Genomic DNA, 26,049 nt, shown 5'->3' on the forward strand with positions numbered 1-26,049 from the left:
CCCAGGCATTTCAGGACAAGGTAAGCCACTGAGGATTAACATTAGGCTTAGGAATCAGAGGGATAGCTGTGTTAATCTGGATCTGTGAAAGCAACAAAGAGTTCTGTGGTGTCTTATAGACTAACAAACATATTGGAGCATGAGCTTTCGTTGGTGAATACCCACTTTATCGGATTTATCCACCCATGAAAGCTCATGCTCCAATATGTTTGTTAGTCTATAACGGTGTTAGGCAACCTGTGGCAAACATGCTGAAGGTGGCACGTGAGCTGATTTTCAGTGCAACTGACACTGCCCAGGTCCCGGCCACAGGTCTGGGGGGCTCTGCATTTTAATTTAATTTTATATAAAGTTTTTTAAACATTTTAAAAACCTTATTTACTTTACATACAAGAATAGTTTAGTTATATATTATAGACTTATAGAAAGAGATCTTCTAAAACAGGGGTAGGCAACCGATGGCACGTGTGCCTGAAGTAGGCACACGAGCTGATTTTCAGTGGCACTCACATTGCCCAGGTCCTGGCCACCAGTCCGATGGGCTCTGCATTTTGATTTAATTTTAACTGAAGCTTCTTAAACATTTTTAAAACCTTATTTATTTTACATACAACAATCATTTAGTTATATATTATAGATTTATAGAAAGAGACCTTCTAAAAATGTTAAAATGTATTACTGGCATGCAAAACCTTAAATGAGAGTGATAAATGAAGACACGGCACACCACTTCTGAAAGGTTGCCAGCCCCTATAAGGTGCCACAGAACTCTTTGCTGATTAGGCTTAGGGCACTCGCTGCCCTCAGGTTTCAGAGTGGTAGCAGCCAGACAAGGCCATGGTGGGGCATAGGGTGTTCTTAGTTACTATCAGAGGGGTAGCCGTGTTAGTCTGGATCTGTAAAAGCAGCAAAGAGTCCTGTGGCACCTTTGGCCTTGGCTGCACTGGTGCTGTACAGCGCTACAACTTTCTCGCTCAGGGGTGTGAAAAAACACCCCCCTGAGCGCAGCAAGTTACAGTGCTGTAAAGCGCCAGTGTAAACAGTGCCCCAGCGCTGGAAGCGCGGCTCCCAGCGCTGTAAGCTAATCCCCTTGGGGAGGTGGAGTACCTGCAGTACTGAGAGAGCTCTCTCCCAGCGCTGGCACCGCGACCACACTCGCACTTCAAAGCGCTGCCATGGGAGCTCCCCCGCGGCAGCGCTTTGGAGTTTCGAGTGTAGCCCAGTCTCAGATGCACTGGAGCATAAGCTTTCGTGGGTGAATACTTTGCTGCTCTTAGTTACTAGTCACCACTCCCCTGCTGCGATTAAGTCACATATTAAAAAAAAGGCCTTTGCAGTTTGCCCAGAGCAAAGATGGCTACCAAGCTACAGCCCTTAGCTATGATGGCCTCTATGCCCGGCTTCAGCCCTAAATCAAGATGGCCCCCAGGCCCCTGCCCTTAATCAAGATGGCCGTCCAACAGTCAAGCAACGGAGTCATAGCCCTAAGCAAAAATGGCCGCTCAGCTGACTAGGTCAGATTCCCTTAACAAAAATGGCCGCAGGGACGATTCGTAGTGGGGCGAGGCGGTAGAACTACAATTCCCACGGCTTAGTGCGTGCTGCCCGGGTGCAGAGCCGCCCGGCTGGCGTTGATGGAAGCGTGGCGCTGTGTGAGGAGGGGCTGTAGCCGGTGCGGCTGCGGGGGAAGAGGCCGGTCAGTGCGGAAGGCGGTCGGGAGGCAGGGCCCTGGGTGCGGGGGAAGGAGCAGGTGGTGCTCTAGGATGAGCGTCCAGTGGGGGAGCGATGTAGGGGCCAGAGGAGCTCCCTGGAGCGGCTAGTGAGGCGCCCTACCTGGAGGTAAACACGGGCCGGCGTGGGGGGCCTAGGCCTGAGGGGCAGGGGCGCTAAGGTGACGGGCGGGTGTTGCTGGCGGGCTGGCCCGGAGGGATGGGCAGGAGAGGCGGGCACAGTGGAGAGGGGCGCGCTGTCCCCGTGGCACGGGCACGCAGTGATGCTTTCGTCTGTTAGTCTACAAGGTGCCACAGGATTCTTTGCTGTTTTCCCACCTGGTCCACCTTTGAGGAACTGCCATTGACAATCTCTGGTTTGAGTATCTAAATGCTTTAGTTTGTGCTTATGCACTTTCCAACTATGTAAATAATTCATTCTACTTCAAAATAAACTGAGGGAGAATTAAAGATTAAAACTCTGCGGTGCTGGTCCATATAAGTACCTAATGGCATCACACACAGCAACACCTGGTTATGTTGGTGAAAGAAATATTTATCCCAATGAAAGTAGAGCTGCAGACTTTGAATGAGAGCAGCAAATCATAGGCAGATAATTTGTTTATTTAAATTAGTTGAATTTTTGGTTGGACTATATTTAAATTATGTATGGAAAGATAAATATATTTAAGAAAGGTAATCTAAATGTTACAATTATTATGCTGAACTCATAATTTTATTTCACTACACATGCATCTCATATCAAACCTCTCACTACTTGTGATAAACAGTTGAGTGAAATTATTTAATAATGGGACCCAACAAAATATTTTAGTTGTCTTAATCAACACAGAGCAGTTTTTCATGTATTTTTCCAGTGACATAGCTAGCTTGTTATGAAAATATTCCATTAGTGAGACAACATGATTTCAAGTCAGTGGTGTCTCTGCAATTTCATGAGCAGCAACTTGACAGGAACTTTAACTGATCTAACTTTAATTATGCATATTTAATGCTGTACCCAAAACTGGAAGACTGCTGATAAATGCAAGCAAATGCTTAAAACTAAACTGAAGTGGGAAATTTGAAAGTGAATGAAGATCATGTTTATATGCTAAATGCCCCATTAACTAGAATTGGGATTGGAGGCATTCAGGTCATAAAATTGAATCAAGCACAGTTTTGCACTTCTCTTTGCAATTCACCTGTAGTTTCCCAAACAGGAGAACATTTCATTAAAAAAATGTATGGCTGTAAGAGGCTTTAAATTTGAACTATGAACAAAATCTAATCTGAGTGATTATAAAACAAGCATTCTAAGAACTCATCACAAAGTGGTGTGAACATCACTTATATGCTGACTACAGCAGAGCACTCTATTCCGTTTGTGTTAGTTTCTCTGTGTAAATGACCAGGAGGGCTTCTAATAAAAAGTTACTGCTAGAGGAGGAGAAATTGTCTCAATTGAGGGCCATAAATATTCTGATCCATTAGACCAAGTGGAAGCCAGGAGGCTTTTGTCTCTAGCCTTGCTTCTGACAGTTACTAGCCTTAGTACTTTTTACTTGTAAATCCTATTTATTTAATTATGAAATAATTAAATATCCCTGTGTCCATTTTACAGGTGGAGAAACTGAGGTTTAGAAAAACTCTGACTTGTGTTGTGGCCCTGTGGTTTAGTTTATTAGACCTGGACTGGAAACAAGGAAATCTGGGTTCTAATTCTGATTGAGACATTGATTTTATAAGAGGATAATCTCTTTGATACTCAATTTCTCCATCTGGAAAATGGAGACAACGCTATTTAACTGTTTAATTAGTAACTTTTTGTAAGTAGTCATAGGATAAGAGGGAAGGTCCTCTCATGGTTCAATAACTTGTTACAAGACAGAAAGCAAAGGACAGGAATAAATGGTCAGTTTTCTGAATGGAGAGAGATAAATAGTGGTGTCCCCTAAGGATCGGTACTGAGACCAATGCTGTTCTACACGTTCATAAATTATCTGGAAAAAGGCATAAACAGTGAAATGGCAAAATTTGCAGATGATATGAAATTACTCAAGATAGTTACGTCCAAAGTAGGGCTGTCAAGCGATTAAAAAGATTAACTTATAGGCTCTAAACTTTTACATTGTTTTAGTTTTTTTAATGCAGTTTTTTGTACATAATTCTACATTTGTAATTTCATTTTTTATGATAGGGCTTGTATGAGGTGAACTGAAAAATACTATTTCTTTTATCATTTCTACAGTGCAAATACTGGTAATAAAAATAATATTAAGTGAGCACTGTATGCTTTGTATTGTGTTGCAATAGAAATCAATATATTTAAAAATGTAGAAAAACATCTGAAATAGTTAATTTCAGTTATCAGAGGGGTAGCCGTGTTAGTCTGGATCCATGGCACCTTATAGACTAACAGACGTTAGTCTATTTCAGTTGGTATTCTATCCTTTTAACAGTGAAATTAATCACGATTAATTTTTTTGAGTTAATCCCATGAGATAACTGTGATTAATCGACAGCCCTAGTCCAAAGCATACTGTGAAGACTTTCAGAGGGATCTCACAAAACTGTGAGACTGAATTTCATCTACCATTTTGTTGCCCAATGTTGATAAATGCAAAGTAGCAAATAAAAAAACATAATCTGAATTATACATACAAAATAATGGGGTTTAAATTAGCCATTACCACTCAAGACCGAGATCTTGGAGTCAGTGTGGATCATTCTCTGAAAAGACCTGCTCAAGCTGCAGCAGCAGTCAAAAAAACCCTAACAATGTTAGGAACAATTAGGAAAGGGATACATAATAAGATAGACAATATCTTAATGCCACTGCATAAATCCATGGTATGCCCACATCTTGAACACTGTGTGTAGTTCTAGTGATCTCATCTCAGAAAGGATATATTAGAATTGTAAAAGTTGCGGCAAAGGACAACAAAAATATTAAGGGTATGGAACAGCTTTCATATGAGGAGAGATTAAAAAGATTAGGACTTTTCATCTTGGAAAAGAGGCAACTAAGAAGGGATATGATGGAGGTTTATAAAATCATAACTAGTGTAGAAAAAGTGATTAAGGAAGTGATTTTCATGTAACACAAAAAACAGGGGTCACCTGATTAAATTATTAGGCAGCAGGTTTCAAACAAACAAACAAAAGAAAGCACTTCTTTACACAACACAGTCATTCTGTGTTGCCAGGGGATGTTGTAAAGGCCAAAACTTTAATGGGGTTCAAAAAAGAATTAGATAAGTGCATGGAGGATAGGTTCATCAATGGCTATTAGCCAAGATGGTCAGGGATGCAACCCCATGCTCTGTGTGTCCCTAGCCTCTGATTGCCAGAAGCTGGGAAGGGTGTCAGGGGACGGATCTCTTGATGATTGCCTGTTCTGGCCTTTCCCTCTGGAGTACCTTCTTTTGGCCACTGTTGGAAGACAAGATACCAGCCTAGATGGACCATTAGTCTGACCCAGTATGGCTGTTCTTATGTTCTTAAAGTGCTATAAGTATGAAGGGTTATACAAATCAGTAGCAGAGGTGGGACTAGAACTCAGAACTGTCTAGCTCTCAGCCTTGTGCTTAACTCAGTAGACATGTGATTTTGAAAATGTGCTAAGGCTTACAAAAAGCCACAGGTGTGGCTCATTGAGGGTAAGTAGATCTCTGATTCTTTGCAAATTCCCTCTATAATTAGAAAAAATCATGCAAAACATTCTAAAAAAAAGTTGAAACTTTGTAAAATTGCTCCAATTGTGCTGTTTTGTACAGACAAAAAGAGATAAATTGTCAGAAAATGTTTTTTCTGATCATTCTTTATCCAGCTGTACTTGATTTCAGATTTGTTTGTTTTTTTTAAGACACCTGTCCGCATATCTTGGTACAGTAAGGTAATTGAGTATAAAAGGCAGTTAAAAATAAAAATAAGTGAATTACCTGTCCAAGATCATTCAAACTGAGAATAATTATAAACCCATTCCACGAGCCTGCAGGCTTGAACTTTTACCAAAAGAACCTTTAATGGGGAAAAAAAATTAAAAAATATTTTCAAGCCTTTTTATGTATTAAAAAAGGACACAGTCTCTCTGTCTCTCTTCTCTTCCCCGCCTTCCCCCCTACCTTCGCTCCATCCTTTATTATTATTTTATTTATTATCATTTATTAGCATGTCTCCTCCTTAGGCTCAAAATTTAGTTTTAAAGAGCAACAGACCATTTAGAAAAATTAAACCTCTTTGTGGTGGTAAAGAGCCAAATATGTTATATAGAGGAAACCCACTTCTGAATATGTTCAGTGACAGCTTTTCTTTTCTACAGGAAACTTCTACACTGAAGTGTGTGGTATAAAACCTGTACAGAATAGATGATGTCCCAGCATACTAAAATACTGTACCTACCTTCTGGGCTTTCCCATTAGTACTCCTTGTACAGGTACTGAATGAAAAACCATAATCAAATCTGAAAGAAGTTATAACATGGCTTTAATAGTCTGTTTTTCTTTTAAATAGGCCAACTGTTTAAATTGTAACTGAAGGAAGAAGTGGCAGGTTTATAAAAAGTGATTGGATCTGATAATCAGGTTCTTATTCTGTGCATCCAAGCTTCTGAGTGAGTTCTAAATGGAAAATGTTATTTCCCACTATCTTCATATAAATCAGTGTATGGGGAAGAAATACACTATAAGAAATCACGATCAGCAACTTAGGAAAAATTGTACCTGCGGACAGTAGTCTGCATCTCTTGTTCTGTATGCAGACTTAGTTGAATAAAGAGCAGTATGCTTTTAAGTAATATATTCTTCTGTTATAGACACCCCATGCTGCCCCGTCACATGCAGAGGCTGGGCAGAGATCGGGTTGCCCAGTGGGATAGACCTCAAAGATTCTGCTGGAACAGTTGTATCTCCAATTCTGTAAGGTGGCCTGATCGCTATTCTTGGGCTCCGTATGTCAGCACTGCGGATTTTACAGTGAATTGGAGACTGCCTCACTTTTTTGGGCCTTGGAGACTGCCTCACTTTTTTGGGCCTTGGAGACCGCCTCAGTACTGGAACTGGCAACGTGATAACTTCACACACAACTCTTCTTTTCATCTCTCTAATCCTAATATGAAATCCGAGGGAGATGAACCTTCTTCTAAAAGGAGAAGACACAGTGGTCAGAATGATGTTTGCAGTCCTAAAGAAGAAATTAGCAGCTCTAATCAGAATGAAGCAGCCTGTCTTTCTACTCCACCAAAAACTGAAAAAGAAAATACTGCAAACACAAGAGGTAAAAATGGTGTTTGCTATTTCGGTAGTGTTTTCTTTATATATTTAGCAGGTTTTAAGTACCATTTTGTTGTGCCCTCTGTATTCCACCTCTTTGCTGTCAACTATACCAGGAGGGTGTTGGTTTTTAAAAGGTATTACAAATGTTAAGTACTGTAATTTACAGCTTTAAACTGTTTCGATTTTGTGCTCTCAAAAACCCTAATCTGGCAGACAGAGTTGAGCTCATGCTGCTTGAGATAGTCAGGGTGGCTCTTATTATTTGAAGTGGCACCACCAGGTGGTCATATTTGGTTTTGCCATTTATTTTTGTAAATTATAATTTCAGCAGGCTTTGCTGCTGTTTTCTTTACCTATCTGAACATGAATCAAGTGTACCTATGCAGATAATGCAGTTAGATATGCACAGTTTCTCAGCTCAAAACAATGAGGTCTATACAATTCAAATCTTATCAGGTCTAAGTGAGATTCACTGCATTGACAATAGAATTATTTATGAACAGGGAGCCAGAATGCTTAATTATTTAAAGTTAACATGCTTGATGCTAAGAGCACAGTGAGGGCTTCTGCAGCAACTATTGTCTCTCAATACTTTGACTTTAACGTACTCCTCCTAAATTGTCCCCAATTGTTCGCTTAAGAGCTTTTTTTTTTATATTATTATTATTTAACAGAATCTGATTCTGGGACTTGTTTGACATAGTGAATAGCTTTTTTTTTTAAAAGGGGTGAATGGAGGCAAAAGAAAAATCATCTCATTTATCTAATCTACCCTAGCCCATCTTTGTGTCTGTATTCTCAACCAGCAGCAGGAACTTCTAAGTTTTGTTGCTGCTTCTGATGCCTTGAATTTTTTTTATACCTCCCTCCACCCAAAGAGGCACGTCTGTTCTCTTGTTTAATAGACTCCTTTCGGATACCAGCGTCTGGTGCTACCAGGAGAAATTGGTGGTATCTATAAATGCCAAGAAGCTTCAATCAGACTTCACAGGCTGCTTTGTGCTTGGTAGCGTACATATTTAGTTTAATAAAGCAAAATAAACAATTATGCTGTATATAAAATATTTTCAGTGACACTCCCCACCCGCCCAGTTCTCAGCAGCATATTTTGGTATGAGGTCTAGACTTTTTTGGAGATGAAAAATATCAGACCTATCTGGAAAATGTAGTCCTGGTCCACATAACTTAGTCTGGAGCCCCTGTCCTGCAAGCTGCCCAGCACAAGCAGGTCCTTGTGCCTGTTTGGAGTGTCATTGACTTCAGTAGGGCTCTTCATGAATGTAAGAGTGCCTACATAGAGCATCTTGCAGAATTGAGTCCTATACAGGCAGTCCTCGGACTTAATGACTCAATTGCTTCTTGAAAATTGTGTCATAAGTCGAATAAGCCACAGTCTACTCCATTGCAGGACCGAGTGTCGTAAAGTCGAAACCTGTGACCATAAGTCAAATCAGAAACCTGTCATGAGTGCTGTTCATCGTAAGTCAAATGTTCTAAAGTTGAGGACTGCCTGGAAAGGCAAGTGACTTGCAATGGCTCTGGGGAAGAGGGATAAAATTACTTCTACAAAACAAGCAAATGTATGTTAAATTTTAAATATGTATCAGCTATCCGGAACTGACCTTTCACCTAGACATCTTGAGTTAGCTGACTTCTTGCAGGAGTCTCAGCAATGGGATTTGAAGGAGAGGATAGTGGTCTCACAGATCAGCTCAAGGAGGACATTCTGTGCACAAGAATGGCATCAGAGACTCAGACATGGGAGAGTGTCATCTGGGCCATCGTTGGTAGAGCACAGGGCATAGGAAAAGATGTGGTTAAAAAATGAGCATCTGATTAGGGAGGAACACATTTGTGAAGGCCCTTAAATGTGAGGATCAGAGATTAAACTTAGTAGGGTGGAAAAAGGAGTCGGTGGAGGGATTCAGAAAGAGGGGTGATCAGTGGGCAGTGCCCCTCCTTTAGTACCTTACCACATGCAACTTCTCCCCACTCCCCTGAGGATGTGGGAATTCCAGTGATGGAATGTATTCTCTCTGGAAAGTCCTTCAGATTGCTGAGGAGATTCTGGGCAATACCTCCCTATACTGTCTTTCAGTCTGGAAGTGGCAGTTGTGTGTGTGGGGGGGTGGAAACGTCAAGAATTCAATTAATGTCTACTTTGGCAGGGAGGTAATTTTGTCACTATGCTTAATCACAGAAGATCACTTTAGGATTTAGAATGGAATAGCCCAAATACAGTTAAATAGCAGAGATGGGACAGCCACTGGCATAAATATTTGATTGGTGCATAGTTCAGGTATCTGTCTTCCAGCTTCCTTTCAAGGGAGTAAGAGGCAGAATTGTCATACAGTACATCTTTGGCCTCAGGCTATGTATAAACTTACATGGAAATGGTCAAAATACACTTGTATCTCAAGTAGTTGAACTGAATAGTTTTCATTAAAAATGGTCAATGCTTCCCAGGAGTATACTCATCTTTGCAGGATTCCCTTAGGCCCAGGGCCGGCTTTAGGCCGATTCCCCTGATTCCCCGGAATTGGACCATGCGCCTAAGAGGGCCCCGCACCTGCACCTAAGAAGGCCCCATTCTGGGGGTCTTCGGCAGCATTTTGGTGGCGAGGGATCCGCTCCAGGGGTCTTTGGCAGCATTTCGGTGACGAGGGGTCCTTTGGTGCTGCAGAAAACCTGGACTGGACCCTGTGCCACCGAAGCCCCGGACTGCTGCCAGGCATTCAAATCGGGCCCCGCAGGTCATAAAGCCGACCCTGCTTAGGCCTGATCTACACTAAAAAGTTAGGTCGAAGGAAGCCGCTTTAAGTCAACCTGTTAATGTAGGTCTAAACTACCGGGTCGTAAGTAGCCTATAATGTCAACTTCTGTAATCCACCTCTGCGAGAGTCATAGCACTTAATTCACAAGATACTGCAGATGCAGCATTGTGTAATTCGACTTAATTGGTCTCCAGATTGTGTCCCACAATGCTCATCTGTGACCGCTGTGGAGATCATTCTCAACTCTGCTGCACTGCAGCCAGGTACACAGTGAACAGCCCCTCCCTGGCTAAAGCTCTGAGAATTTTTGATTTCCCATTTCCTGTTTGATCAGCACTGGGAGCCTACCAGCTTGAGCACAGCTGATCATGGAGACTACACGCCCCAAATGTGCTCCAGCCTGGTCTGCACAGGAGGTGGTGGATCTCATTGCTGTGTGGGGAGAAGGATCTGTGCAGGCAGAGCTCCAATCCAGCAGAAGAAACGCTGACATCTATGCAAAGATTGCTTGTGGAATGGGGGAGAAGGGCTACACAAGGGAGACACAGCACTGCCGTGTGAAAATAAAAGAACTTTGCCAAGCGTACCAGAAGGCAAGGGAGACGAACAGCCATTCTGGTGCTGAACCCCATAACGAGCTGCATACAATTCTCAGGGGTGACCCTACCAGCATACTCACAAGTAAGCGGACACCTCACAGGTGTGAGTCTAGGGACAACAAGGAGGACGATATGGTGGATGCGGAAGAGGAGGAGGAGAATGGGAAACAGGCAAGTTGTGGATCCGTTCTCCCCGAGAACCAGGAAAGATTTTTAACCCTGGAGCCCTGAGGGTCATAGGACATCGTGGTGGCTGACCATGGTGCCAGGGAAGGCACCTCTGGTGAGTATACAGTTACAATCAAAGTCCAGTTAAACTTTAGTGGGCACGCACATTTGGTGGTATTGCATGTTTACTGTGAAGAAAAAGCGAGGTGCTGTAGTTCTCTGCTTACAGGAGGCCACTCCAGCTACGCAGAGGGTGGCCCCGGAAAAGAGCATTTAGGTGGACTGGAATAGCCTGGAAATCCTCCATGTATATCTCTAGGAAACTTTCATGGAGGTACTCTGCAATCCTTTGCAGAAGGTTTCTGGGCAGGGCAGTCTTATTTCTTCCACCATGGAAGGACATTCCCACGCAACTCCTGAATTAATTCTGCTGGCATCATTGCAGTACACAGCATAGCGGTATAAGGACCAGGTCTATACCCAGACACTTGCCGCATCTCCTTCCTTTTCCCCTCTGTTACCCTCAGCAGACTAATATCACATTGGGTTGCCTAGGGAAAACAGGAGGGAAGCTCTCATTAAAAGTGCTCTTACAAGGGGAAAAAAAAAGGGCATATAGACACCACCATATACGTTCCAGATCGCCAAACCACCTGGCCGCTAATGCGCCTTTACTGTGCTTGGCATGGGTCGGCAAGCAATTTAAAGTGGCTGATAGGGGACTGGGGCTCCACATGAGAGATTCCACAATTTGGGAGTGAAAACGTTCCTCTCCCCTGTTTGTAAATAGCTTCTCGTGGTGCTATGGGGAAGGGCCATTGTTCGACTAGCTACCTCTGCTCCCGACATGAGCCTGCATAAACTTTATTAAAAGTGCGTTCACCCATGACCCGGGGGGGCCTATTTACCATGGCTGTAGCAGCAAAACAGCATAGTGAATGGTTATGGATTCTGATTATGTTATGGCTTGCTCCTAGTGTAATAAGGTTTTTTTATGAAAATGACCTTGTTATAGAAACATTTTATTCATGTACAATGGCTCCTTTATTTTTTTCCATGACTGACAGCTGGAAATGTGTCCTTTGGCATGTCATCAACACCTCAAAGCAGACTTTTGCTGATTAGAAGGAGAAGAAAGAGAAGGCAGGAGGACATGTTCACCAAGATAGTGAATGCCTCCAGGACAGCTGAAACAGAGTGGAGAGTGTGGAGGATTTCACTGTCCAAAAACTTAGACATGGACGTGGAGAGCAGAAAGCTTCCAATGAGCAAGAGCGTGCAGAACGGGATGAGATGCTTCGGATTATGAGGGACCAGACAGACATGTTGAGGTGTCTGGTTGAACTGCAGGAACAGAAGCAGAAGGGTAGAGTCCCTCTGCAGACCCTGGTGGACAGCCAGCCAGCATTACCTGGCGCAGGGTCACCCTCCCCCATGTGTTCCATGAGGCATGGGCAAAAAGTCCTTTATCCCTTTCACTTACCTCTGGGAGGGTACAAGGAACAGAAGGCACCCATTCACAAACCTTTGATGCTCTGGAATGCTGTGTTATGTTACACAGTGAGAATGTTTTTCCAGTTCCAACTTTACAACCCCTTTCCCCAAGGTTACATTTTTGTTCTGTTCTCCCTCTTTACTTATGTTTGTTAAATAAATGGATTTGAGAAATAAATGTTCTTTACTGAGTAGAAGCAATGGCCTTGGGTGGGTGGTTAGCTTTACAGGGACAGTGATACAAGGCAGGTGAAGGTTTGGGAAAGCACAATGCAGACAAGCAGCTCACATTACTGTGACTCGTTATTGAAACGTCTTTTCAAAACCTTGCAGATGCACAGCGCTTCTTGCTGTGCTCTTCTTATTGCTCTGGTGTCTGGCTGCTCAAAAATGACTGCCATGTGCTCTGTCTCAACAGCCCACTCCTGCGGAAAACTTTCCTCCTTTTTTTCCCCACAGATGATATGGAGCACGCAGCAGGCAGCTTATAACCATGAGGATGTTCTCTTTGCTAAGGTCCAGCCTTGTTAGTAAATGTCTCCATCACCGTTTCACACAACCAAAGGCACATTCAGCCGCCATTCTGCACTTGCTGAGCTTATATTGAACTGTTCCTTACTGCTGTCCAGATGGCCAGTGTATGGTGGCTTCATGAGCCATGGGGAGCAAGGGGTAGGCTGGAAAGAAAGTCTCGGATTGCAGCTTTTTGAACAGACCCAAGTTCCTAAAGATGCACGTCATGAACCTTTCCTGACCATTCTATGTTGACGGTGAAACACCGCCTGTGATCCACTAGTGTTTGCAACACCATTGAAAAGTATTCCTTTCGGTTTATGTACTCTTTGAAAAGGTGGTCTGGAGCCAAGATGAGGATGTGCATGCCATCTATTGCCCCACCATAATTAGTGGATGGTTTTGCAGCAATGGGGTTCCCTATGTCCTGCACATTTCCCAAACTCACTACCTTTCAGGCATAAGTGGATTAGTGGCCCTGCACGCTTAGAGCACAGCAGCTCCCATGGTTGATTAACCTGCTCCAAATTGATTCCTCACTGACTAGTAACTATCTACCATTGCAAGCTTCCAAATAGCGATTGCCACTCGCTTCTCTGCTGTCAGAGTAGCTCTCATTTTTGTGTTTGAACTGCAGGGCCGGGGAAAGCTCTGCACAAAGTTCCTGGAAGGTGGCCTTCTGCATTCGAAAGTTCTGCAGCCACTCTCATACCTGCAAAACGATGCAGTCCCACCAGTCAGTGCTTGTTTCATGGGACCAGAAACGATGCTCAGAGGGCAGCTGCTCTGTGAATTGCCAGCAGCAACTGTGAATTGTTTTTCAATGGCTTGCAGCAGGGCTGCTTGCAGGACATCGGTATGTTCTACACAGCAGACCCTATTTCGGCTCGGGAAATAATGCATGAAAAGGCGCGAGGTGTTTGAGATGCTCACAGCAAGAGTGCACAACTGAGCTGGCTCCATGCTTCTGGGGTTATGGCGTACGCGTAGTGGTTTTAAGGCTTGAAAACCACTGGGTTGTTTGCCATTGGGTTGTTTGCCATTATGAGATGCCGAAGCAATGTTCCTGTTCTCCCCTGTGACAATGTTTTGGTCTCATGAGACATTGCACAAACTTCCCAAAACACACTGTGGCAAGTCGCACTTTGGGATAGCTCAGTGCTTCAATGCAGGCACTGCTAGTGAGGATGCACTCCATCGAGACAATGAGCATGGACACGCACAATTGATTTAATTAATTCAGAGACTTGAGGTCGAATTAGATAAAGTTGACTTAATTTTGTAGTCTAGACAAGCCCTTAGATAAAAGAGTCAGTTTTGCTACCTGCTTCCAGATCTTCTACCATTCTTGATACTGTATAGGAGATAATGCAAAGAGGCAAGATGGCATTTTCAGTGGTTCTTGTGGCTCCAAATTTAGAACCATATGGAAGCTTTTGAGTCTCTCTAATCCCCAAATTTTACAGGAGAATTACAAAGACTGAGTAGCATATCTGTGGAAACTGGCCGTGATGGCTTCATAGGATATATTAGGTTACTCCAACTTCAGAGAAGTCTGAAATGTGGGGCATACAGAGGTTAAAAATTATGCAGTTTATATGAGCAGTTTATTTCCATCTCAAATGGAAGGTCTGAAATATTTCTAGTCATGAGATACAAATTTGCCTATAATTTGTTTAAGCAAAGGGAGCTCTCATGAGGAATAATAATTCCTTAAGTACAATATGTTGCATATAAAACAAGTTGTAAGATCAATATACAGTAATGCAAATGTATTACATGATCATTCACTTTGGTATTTAATGTTTCAACAGGCCTGATCAAAAGACATTGGGAGTATTTCTGTCACCATAGTAAAACAATGAAGATTCTTGAAGATAAGCAAATTGACCAAAACAATACAGAAGACAAGGGAAAGTTTGATTTTACTGTGATGTCCTACAATATCCTTTCACAGAATTTGTTAGAAGATAACTCCCACCTGTATAAACACTGCAGACGGCCAGTGTTAATGTGGGGTTATAGATTTCCCAACATTCTACGGGAAATCAAACAACTGGATGCAGATGTAAGTGGAAGACTAACACAGGTTTTATTGAGAACAATATATTCAACGTATAGCAAGAGTAGTTTTGGATTGTGTGTGATCTAGTAGATAAGCTGTCTAATAGGTTCAGCTGTCCTGTAAGTTATCAAGTCATGCTTATTAGGACTGCTGGTTCATGTTTACCAAAGTAGTGTTTTCTGAGTGATCTAACCCTGAGGCAGTAGCCACAGGTAGCATTACTGTAATCCTCACTACTATATTTACACGTGCACTTCTGAAACTGTCCTTCATGCTTCTATGGTCAAAAATAGTCTGTTATTATCCAATCATTCCTGCACTTTCATAAGTTCATTTCCTGATTCTCTTCCTACCCTTTAGGTGTCTTATTCAGTGGGTCATCATCCTCCTTCCCTCCCTTTCAGTGGAAGGTCCTTTCTAGGGCTCTGCCTTTGGCAATCTTCTCTTCTCCCTCAGTATCTTATCTTTGGTGATCTCATTTGCAAATGTGGCTTTGACTACCATCTTTATACTGATGACCTGCAGATCTGTCTCTCCACACTAGAACTCACCTCTCCATCGAAACTAAAATTTAAGCTTGTGTTTTGTGATGTCTCGTCATGGATGTCTAGCTGTCTCTAAAAATTAACATGGGCACAACAGAATTCATTATTTTCTCTTGAAACTAACTTCTCTTGAGCCTCTCTATTGGAGTGGACAGCAGTCTGTCACTCAGGCCTGTAACTTTTACTTCATCTTTTGCTCAGCCCTCTCTTCAAACCTATGCATCCAGGCCATGTCCAAATCTTCCCACTTTTTTTTCTTGCACAGCTCCTCTAAGATCCAGTCTTTCCTCTATGCCCATGCTACCAAAATTCTTATCCAAGTCCTGATTGCGTCACACTTTAACTGTTGAGATTATAGGCACTGAGAGAAAAAATTACATCACTTAAGTCTATTCAAAATACTGCTGTTAAGAACACCATCTTGCTTGCAGCAGCTCTCACAAACACCTTCACAATCTACTTCTGCACTACCTGTCAGACCTTCTAATTTATCACAAGGTCAGCTTCTGCCTTTCCTTCATCAGTGATGCTGGGCTTGATTGCCTTGATTGCCCACTTCTACTATGTGCACTTCCTCCTATGCTGCCCATTATGAGTGGAAAAAGATCTCAGTCAAAATCTAGAAAGTTGCTTACCTCATCCTCCTTTAAATCTCTCACTTTCCTTAATGTATATATAAAATGGTAACCTGAGAATGTTGGTGACGAATTGTGATTGCTGCTCCTGATTGGCTAAGAATTGTGCACGTTGCTGTTGTTCTTCTGTCTTCTCCACCCCACGTAAACTTGCCTGTTTTGTCCACGTGTTATATCGTCGTTCAGTTTGTAAAATCTTTGAAGAAGAGACTGTCCTTTACTGTGTGTTTGTACAGCCCTTTACATGTGTTAGTCTAGTCTGGCTGGAGCTGTAGATGCTAGCACAATATAAATGTTTGTTTGTAGGCAGGGCGGATAGCACTACTTTTTAAGATTGTCTGACAGTTTCCATTATAATTACATTGAAAATGGGGTCTTGTAACTAACCATTTGGGCTAAAATTTTCTCTGCTGGGTGTCTGCCTCATTGAATTTTCTTGGAACATTCAGCCAAAACAGATCAATTGTTTGCAAGAATGGAGCCAGGGAAAAATGCATTATTTTGCCATGTTACATTCTGGTGAACTTTTCTTTGAAAAATTGTAGTTCCCACATGCTTTGGAGTGGTGGGGATTTGAAATATGGTAGTGCAGGGGTGGTGAGCAAAAGCGGGAGGCCTTTGTGTCAGAGATGCAGCTTTTGCTGCTCTTGAAAAAATCCACCCAAATTTGGCCAGATTATAAGCCTTTGGGGGAAAATAATCAGTTTGCAAATGCATAATAGAAACTTTGATTTTTTTAACTGCTGAAATCTGACAGTTCTATCCTCTCCAAGCCTCTCTCAGTGCTGACCAGACTGACCATGTGCCATCCCCATAGGATGATTGTAGCCATGGGCTGGAGCATGCTCAGGGATTCAAAAAGACTTTCTCTGTAAGGGCTTATCTACACTGGCACTTTACAGTACTGCAGCTTTCTCAGTCAGTGTGAAAAAACATCCCCTTGAGCACAGCAATTTTCAGTGCTGTAAAGCGCCAGTGTAGACAGTACACCAGCGCTGGGAGCCGTGCTCCTAGCACTGTTAACTATGCCCCTTGTGGAGGTGTTTTTTTTTTAGAGCTCTGCCACGACTACACAAACCATGTTAAAGCACTTTAACGTTGCCAGTGTAGACAAGCCCTAATTGTTGATCTTGGCTAGGGTGACCAGACAGCAAGCGTGAAAAATCGGGACAGGGGGTGGGAGGTAATAGGAGCCTATATAAGAAAAGGACCCAAAAATCTAGGACTGTCCCTATAAAATCGGGACATCTGGTCACCCTACTGTGGAGTAGGGCTTGCACTGGAACAAAGCGTGGAGCCTGTCACTCCTGTGCTTTCAGTGACTCCCTGCTGGTGGTAGCTTCTTCCTCCCTGCTGTGCTGTCTGATTTGAACTGTGAGGGCACAAAATCCAGATTGGAACAAGATTGGGATTTGGGAGGCGGCGGAGGGACTGACTGTAAATTGGAGTGGGGAGATGGGCTGGCTGGGCAAAGAGACTGGCAGCTAGTGAAGGGCGTGCAGGGTTACTGGGAGCCACTTGTCTTAGGGGGATGGGAAACTGAAATTAGACCAAGAAGTGGTGGGGACATAGACAGGCTGGACGAGGAGATTGGGACTGAGGACGGGGGGGAGTGGACCAGAGGAGGGGAGAGAGGTCTGATAGGAAGTTGGGGTACAGGCAGACAACTGGGACTGGCTGGGCAAGGAGACTGGAATGGAATGTGTGGAGTGGAGACTGGGGCTCAGCAGGGTTGGAATGGGAGACTGGCATGAGAAGCCCAAGAAGTGGAGGCGGACTGGGATTCGGATAAGGAGTCAGGGGTAAGGAGAAGTCAGTACTAAGATATGGATGGGCCAGAAGGGGTCAAGCTTGGGTTTGGGGAGGCAAATGGGAAGAAGAGTGTCCCCTAGAGCCTTCAGTGGAACCCAAGATTCCTGAGTGTCCCCATTCCTCTGCTTTCAGCAGTATCTATGAAACCCACTGGCAAACTGGGTCTCATCCCACACTAATGCTGGTCCCCACACAGAATGACAACTTATCACTATCACTTACTCTGTTAGCTTAAGTGACAGAGGTAGATCTAAAGGTTGCAGTCCTGGTGGTAACCCATGTGGGTGTCAGTATGATGCCACATGATCAAATTTATTATTTTTCAGTTTCTTTTTTAAGAACCTGGGAAGTTACAGAAACACCATTATGGAGGTTGTAAAATCAACACTTAAATTGCAAAATGTCAGAATTAAGATGCTTGTACAACCTTAGTTCGGCCCCATTGTGTGTACACTTTGATACAATCTTTAATTCCATGATCGCATACTATTTTTTTTTTCACAAGATTCCTGCCTCATTCAGTGTACAGGCTGGACCTGCTTTGGGGATGAATCAGGGTTGTGTAGTAAGGGAGACTGTTGTCTGTAGGACCCAGCTTCATCTGTTGCAGAAGATGAAAGGTTTATAGTGAATAGGGCAGAGGATGGCTGGAACAGGAAGGGCAGGACTGGTAGTTAAGACAGTTGAATGTTGTCCTGAAGAACTGGTTTCTATCTCTACCTCTGCCACAGAGTTCCTGTGTGATGCTGGGCAAATCACTGAAACTAGACTTTTCAAAGGTGGTCAGTAATTGTGTATTCTCCGTTTTCTGCGTGCCCAACTTCAGACTCTGGAGTCTGACCTGCAGAAGTGCCGAGCATTCACAACTGACACTAAGACAGTGGGAGCTGTGCTTTAAACATATAACATTCAAACTGCTAGGCACCCTGAAAAATCAGGTTTCTCAAATTGAGCACCCAAAGTTAATGGGTACTTTTGACCTTGATCTCACTGTGTCTTGGTTCCCCACCTGTAAAGTTAGGGATAATACCATCCCCTCACCAGGGTACTGTGATGCTAAATTTATTTACATTTGTGAAGCATTTGGGCTTTTTTGTGATGCCCATCACTATAGTGTCCAAGTCCTTCAGAACAGGGTTTGAATAGTGCCTATTAAATAAGGCCCAGAGCCATATATTGAATGAGGACAAAACAAAATATTGAATAACTCATTAAATGAACATCATCCATCCTGTGCACTGACTGAGGCAGAGGTCCTGTGATCATGTAATATCATAATGTACATGCACAAGGGGGCTGAATTAAGGTTGCGCAGGCAACCTTATTCCTGGCACTTCCTAACTTTTGACTGCTTGGCTTTGCAAACTTAATGTTCTTTCCAAATTTTTTTTGTGTGACTAGGTATTGTGGTGTTCAAAGTATTCAGTGAATCATAGGAGCCCTTCCTGAAGTCTTGCTGTGATACTTTGAAGCCTGTTGGTGGAGAAAGCACTGAAGCAGCTGCTCCTGTATGGATCCTTGATTGGGAAGGCAGACACACTACACTAATACACTTATTTGGACTGTATCAAATCCTTAAATGATAGAACTGCTGCTGGTCTCAGGTTTCAAATATATAGGCTCCCCAGGCTTAACATTCAGCAGAACTGAATCAGTTCTTCTGAGATTAGAGAAATATGGTTGTTTGCATTGTATGTCTCTTTCAGATGAGACTGAGACCTGATCTGTGATAGAAAGTTAGGTCAACATAACTATATTGCTCAAGAGTATAAAAAAATCCATGCTTCTGAGCAGCGTAGTTAAACTAACCTAAGTCCCTATGTAGCGCTAGGTTGATGGAAGAATTCTTTCGTTGACCTAGCTACCACCTCTTGGGGAGGTGGATTACTTACTTTGATGGGTAGGGCCCTACCAAATTCACAGTCCATTTTGGTCAATTTCACAGTCATAGGATTTAGGGGCAGGGGTAGCTCACTGGTATGAGCATTGGCCTGCTAAACCCAGGGTTGTGAGCTCAATCCTTGAGGGGGCCACGTAGGGATCTGGGGCAAAATCAGTACTTGGTCCTGCTAGTGAAGGCAGGGGGCTGGACTCAATGACCTTCCAGTTCTAGGAGATAGGTATCTCTCCAATTATTATTTATATTTATTTATTTAAATATAGTAAATTTCATTATTTAAATCTGAAATAAAATTATTTATTTTATTTAAATAAATAAATCTGAAATCTATTTATTTAAATAGTAAATTTCATTATTTAAATATTTCATTATTTAAATCTGAAATTGTAGGGGTTCTGACCCAAAAAGGACTTGGGCAGGCGGGGGGTGGTGTAGTCGCAAGGTTATTGTAGAGAGGGGTGCGGTACTGCTACCCTTACTTCTCCACTGCTGCTGCCTTCAGAGCTGGGCAGCAGGAGAGTGGCAGCTGGTGGCTGGGAGCCCAGCACTGAAGGCAGAGCTGCCACCAGCATCAGCATAGAAGCATAGCATGGTATTGCCACCCTTACTTCTGTGCTGTTGCCTTCAGAGTTGGGTGTCCGGCCAACAGTCGCTGCTCCCTGGCTGCCAAGCTCTGAAGGAAGCACAAGAGTAAGGGTGGTAATACCGCGCCCCCTCTAAAATAACCTTGTGACACCCCCCCACCCCCCCGCAGCTCTCTTTTGAGTCAGGACCCCCCCATTTGAGAAATGCTGGTCTCTCCTGTGCAATCTGTATAGTATAGAATAAAAACATACAAAAGACCAGATTTCATTGGGGCGTGGGGGGGGAACCCGATTTCACAGTCAGTTGACGCATTTTTCATGGCTGTGAATTTGGTAGGGCCCTACTGATGGAATAATTCTTCCTGTTGGCATAGGTAGTGTTTACACCAGAGACGGGCAGACTACAGCCTGCGGGACCGTCCTGCCTGGCCCCTGAGCTCCCGGCCCAGAAGGCTAGCCTCGAGCCCCTCGCCTGTTGTCCCCTCTCCCCCACAGCCTCAGCTCACTCGCTCCGCCACTGGCGCAATGCTCTGGACGGCGGGGTGGTCAGCTCCTGGGGCAGTGCAACTGCAGAGCCTGGCCTGACCCGGTCTCTGTGCTGCCTGGTAGTGGCAGAGGCAGCATGGCCTGGCTCCAGCTGGGCAGTGCGATCATATTGGCGCCAGCCACCGGCATTCCAGGCAGCGCAGTAAGGGGGCAGGGAGCGGGGGGGGAGGGGTTTTGGATAGAGGGCGGGGGGTTCAAGGTGGTGGTCAGGGGCAGGGTTGGATAGGAGTCGGAGTGGTTGGGTGGGGGATGAGGTTGAATAGGGGGCAGGGACCCCGGGGGGGGGGGACAGGAAGGAGAGGGGTTGGATGGGGGGGGCACTCAGGGCAGGGGTTACGGGGGCAGTCAGGGAACAGGGAGAAGGTGTGGTTGGCTGGGGCCATCAGGAATGAGAGGAGGGGTTGGATGGGGCGGTGGGGGTCCGAAGGTGGTCAGGGGACAGGGAGCAGGGGTGTGTGGATGGGGCAGGGGCCCCAGAGAGGCCGTCGGGGAACAGGGGGCGTTGGATGGGGCAGAAGTCCTGGAGGGAGGGGCGGATAGGAGGTCAGGATCAGCCCTCAACCCCCTCCCTTAACTTGCTCTCCATACAATTTACAAAACCCAATGCAGCCCTCAGGCCAAAAAGTTTGTCCACCCCTGGTCTACTCGGAAGCACTACAGCGGCGCACTTGTAGCCCTGTAAATGTAGACAAGCCCTTAAAGACCGAGTGGTACTTTCATAACAGTGGGTGAGCAGTCTGGTGTTTTCCTCTTCCACCCTACCTCTCAGTTGTTCTCCAGCATTTAAGGTGCAGGTTGTTTTGCTACTCACCAGGTTTGGGGCGATGGGTGGTTATGAGCTGCTCTTTGTTCAGGACTTGGAAAATGTACTTGCTCTTGAGGAGCACAAAGTTTTCCTGGGAGTCTCTCATCACCTGCAGAATCTAAACTTTTCTTTAAAAATAAATTTCTAGCCTTGTGGTAGTTAATCTCCCAAATGTGAGATGAGTGTAAACCTATGCAATGCTGTTTTAGGGAGTCTGTGGGCAGATATCTCCAGAGCCTCTGCTACTACTTAGAGCTTTGCAAGCTGATGTCATCAAGGCTTCTCACATGAGTAAAGTTACTCATGTGCATAAATGTTTACCAGAGTGGGGCTTAAGTACTGATTTGTGCCCAAGTATAGGATTAGGACATCCCAGCCAAGCACCCAAACTTGAAAATTAAGCTTCTTGTCAACAGGGAGCTTTTTTATTCTTTGTCACTTAGTTATTTGGTAAATCTACATGATTAGACAGATCAGATTTTTGAATAAATAGAATGGGTATCAAATACTACTTACAGTAAGCAGTTTTTAAATAGTGAAATCTCTTGCATGATTGTTTTTACCTCTGTAAATAAAGTTACTAAAGCTTCAAGGAAAAACAGAAATGCACTAGTTAATGAAGTGAAAGCTTTTGTTAATATGTTTGTTAATGTATTAAATTCAAATTGGAAAAACTCTTTTAGGTACTGTGTTTGCAAGAAGTACAAGAGGACCATTTTGGAATGGAGATCAAGCCGAGTTTGGAATATTTGGGTATGATGGAACGCTTTTGTCCCACATTTCATTACAATTTCCTTTTTTTATGTACTTATAAGAAATAATCTGTGTGGAATGTGTCGCAGCCCAAAGGCCTCTGGCCTAACATGGCGTCTGGATGGCCAATTGTCGGTCATCTAAAGGTCACACTAGTACTGTGTGCAGCACCGTAGTGCGGTGTGCAGCCTTAGAGGGCCGTGTGTAGGTTCCCGCTCTTTTTACCTGGTCACCTAGGGGTTAGGCTAGGGTCGTGTGCAGTCTCCTGCTCTTCTGCCTAGCAACCCAGGGGTCAGGTTAGTGCTGTGTGCATAACACCAGCGTGCCTTGTGCAAAGGGGCCCAATCTGACCAATCCTTTTAATAATTATTATTCCTTTTTGTCACTAGTTATTTGGTAGAATCTACAATGATTAGACAGATCAGCTTTTTGAATAAATAGAATGGTATCAAATAATACTATACAGTAAGCAGTTTTTAAATAGTAATCTCTTGCATAGATTAGTTTTACCTCTGTAAATAAGTTACTTAAGCTTCAAGGAAAAGCAGAAATCACTAGTTAATAAGTGAAAGCTTTGTTAATATGTTTGTTAATGTATTAAATTCAAATTGGAAAAAACTTTTAGGTACGGTGTTGCAAGAAGTACAAGAGACCATTATTGGAATGGAATCAAGCGAGTTTGGAATATTTGGGTTATGATGGAACGCTTTTGTGCACATTTTCATATACAATTTCCTTTTTTTATGTAATTATAAAAATAATCTGTGTTTGGAATGTGTCGCGCCCAAAGGCTTGGCCTAACATGGCGTTGGATGGCCAATTGATCGGTCATTAAAGGCACACTGTACTGTGTGCAGCACGTCGTGCGGGTGTGCAGCCTTAGAGGCCGTGTGTAGGTCCCGCATCTTTTTACTGGTCACTAGGGGGTTAGGCTAGGGTCGTGTGCAGTCTCCTGCTCTTCTGCCTAGCAACCCAGGGGTCAGGTTAGTGCTGTGTGCATAACACCAGCGTGCCTTGTGCAAAGGGGCCCAATCTGACCAATCATAATGCAGTTCAAAGGGTCGGACTAGGGTTGTGTACAAACCTATGCTAGTGTGCTGGGTTCAGCTTCTAGCAGCTTCCAGTGTGCCGTGCGCAAAATCTGCCCACGTAGGGGGCAACAGCTTGGAACCTGGAGGGTGGGGGAGCTAGGGACCAATCAGATTCTGCCAGGTGTAAAACAGTCCCTGGAATAAAACCATGCCTCGGGCCAGGGTCTGTAGGAGTATCCGCGAACTGACTGAAGGACCTGATCAACCCTTCAGCCAGGGGTCTCCTCCGGATATAGCCGGCTCGTGTCGTGTTGTTTATTATTTTCCACGGATTTATTATTTTTCAACGGTATTTTTCACGTGTTGCTTATTTATTCTACGGTATTTTTCCATGGATTCAGTATGCTTCTGGTGTGTGTACTGTTGGTCAGCTGCGCCTGGAATATGGTACTTGCTCACTAACTGTCTGTGCTTTGCCTAACCTTTCCTCTCCTTCTTCCCCTTTTTATTTGGTATACAACTACATATGCTGCTGCCTGCTGTAAAGTTATGTATATATGGTACCTAAGGATTGAGTTGTCATAAGAACTGCTATTGAAGTTAATTTGATGATAATATTTGGTTAAGAGTGCACACAGATCATTTTAATTTGGTGTATTCGTTTACTTTTCTACAGAGCAGTTAATTTTGAAGTATTTGGTTATGTGTTACTGCATGTAAATAGCTTGTTTTAGATTGTGTAGAGGTTTTTGTCCCAATAGCACTGTTAGTTGGTAAAAGTGCTCCTCCCCAGCCCAAGTTGTGATTTTCTCCCTGTTAATAAACGGCCACGTGGTATTTGAACTGTCAGCCTGTCTGGTCTTGGTTTTTCCTCACTCGATTAAAAGACATTCACCGAACCCGCATTCGGGTCGGACAGAATGAAGAGAGAGGCATTTTTCATATGGCAAAAATTAGTTAAATAGGTGTTGCTTTAAGACCTGCTCTTGCACTCTTTATTTTGGCAAACTCATTAATGCCTGAATTTTGCCTGCATATGAAGTGCAGAACTGGGCCCTTAACTGCTTTCAGATGAATTTACTTAAGACCTGATCCTGTAAATTGCTGAGTGCCCTCAGCTTTCATTGGCTTCAGTGAGAAAGGAGGCCACTCATCACTTCACAAGAGATGCTTAAAACATGCAAGTCAGTCCCTTAAATTCTAGAGGGATGTAGATGTTGGATCTCAATTCTAGGTATAACTGAAGCTACAAATCAGAAACAGTCTTGTTGATTGGCTTCTAAATTCTGTTTTATGTATGCTTTAGAGTTTAGTATAATCATTTATTTAAGCTATTGTGTTCCCTGAAGTGGTTAATACACTCATTCTATCTTGATAATTTAAAGTATACTTTCACAAATAGTTATTTTTAATTGCTGTGGAAGATGTAGTGTTTCAGTCATACATAAAATTGTAGAAAATACTTACCTTTTGTGACAGTTACAGTTAATGGAAAATATTATAATCCTGAAATAATGTATTGGTAATGTTGAATATAAATGTCTTGCTCTATATAAAAAGAACTTTCAAAAAAACTTGTCATTTCTAAGCTGTGTTGGGAACAAGGCACTCTTAATTTATTGAGAAGGCACTGGAAGCTTATCTTGAGACCTTGCAGCTCTTACTAGTGTAAAGCAAGTTTCAGAAAGTTGGGTGATTATCATAACATTACTGTTTTAATATAAACTACTGGGTTTTTAAAGCTGTCAGACAATCATTTCTGGCCTACAGAAGTCTGTCAAGTACTGTTCTTAATAGGAATGTTTCACAAGTGAACCATTATTAAGCTACTCTGGTAGCACTCTGATTAAACTTTAAAGCATCTATCATTTTACATTTGACTTGTCCTATGACACACGAGAAGCACCATGCTGAGTATCTTACATCATTAGTTTAGAAGTGTATACACCACAGGTGATACTGACTGGATTTATTGTTCAAATTAACTTCTCACAGCCAAGTTTTTCTTTCCTTTCTGAGTTCCTTGGGTGCATGCTGTATAGCCTCAGGCCTGGTCTACACTACGCATTTAAATCGATTTAAAGAGCGTTAAATCGATTTAACGCTGTACCCGTCCACACTACAATGCCCTTTATATCGATATAAAGGGCTCTTTAAATCGATTTCTGTACTCCACCCCGACGAGAGGAGTCGCGGCTTAAATTCGATATTACATATCGGATTACGTTAGTGTGGACGGAAATCGACGTTATTGGCCTTGGGCTGGTACTACCACACGTGCACCACTGACCGTCTGGACAGCAATCTGAACTCGGATGCAGCGGGCAGGTAAACAGAAAGCCCCGGCGCTTTTGATTACTATTTCCTGTTTGGCCCAGCGTGGAGCTCTGATCGACGGATGGCGATGCAGTCTCAGATCCAAAAGAGCTCCGCATGGACCGTACGGGAAGGATATTGATCTGATCACTGTATGGGGAGACAAATCGTGGTATCAGGCTCCAGTTACAGAACAACGTACATGCCAGCGTTTCGAAAAATATCTTCCAGGATACATCAGCGCTGTGTGAAAGCGGTACGGTGTGAAGACCCAGGACTTTATATGGACGATCAGGGATGGAGGACTGACTCCAAGGCTAAATTTCCCACAAGTTTCCACAGCAGTCTCTTGAAAAGTATTTGCATTCTTGGCTTGAGCTCACCAAATGTCGTCGGTTTCAAAACACAGAATATCTGGCGATTGTTTCATAGGGAGAATTGCTCCTCAGTTCCTCCTCCCTTCACCACCACACGTGAGAAAGGTGGAAACGAACTCAATCTTGGATTCTTCAGTGTTCACCCTA

The 26,049-nt window shown here is 43.4% G+C and overlaps 1 protein-coding gene across 4 annotated transcripts in view; it reads left to right on the forward strand.

The window, feature by feature from the left end:
• The first annotated feature begins 1,514 nt into the window (after positions 1-1,514).
• Positions 1,515-26,049, forward strand: part of ANGEL2 (angel homolog 2) — a 48,372-nt gene continuing 23,837 nt past the window's right edge. The window contains exons 1-4 of one of the 4 annotated variants that reach the window (XM_075064330.1): positions 1,515-1,696; positions 6,526-6,986; positions 14,348-14,601; positions 22,109-22,178. In XM_075064330.1, the coding sequence (XP_074920431.1) occupies positions 1,635-1,696; positions 6,526-6,986; positions 14,348-14,601; positions 22,109-22,178 (847 nt within the window). In that variant the 5' untranslated portion in view covers positions 1,515-1,634. The other 3 variants (XM_075064328.1, XM_075064329.1, XM_075064331.1) reach the window with 3 other exon arrangements.

Source organism: Chelonoidis abingdonii, chromosome 3, assembly GCF_003597395.2.
Source record: "Chelonoidis abingdonii isolate Lonesome George chromosome 3, CheloAbing_2.0, whole genome shotgun sequence".
NCBI lineage: Eukaryota > Metazoa > Chordata > Testudines > Testudinidae > Chelonoidis > Chelonoidis abingdonii.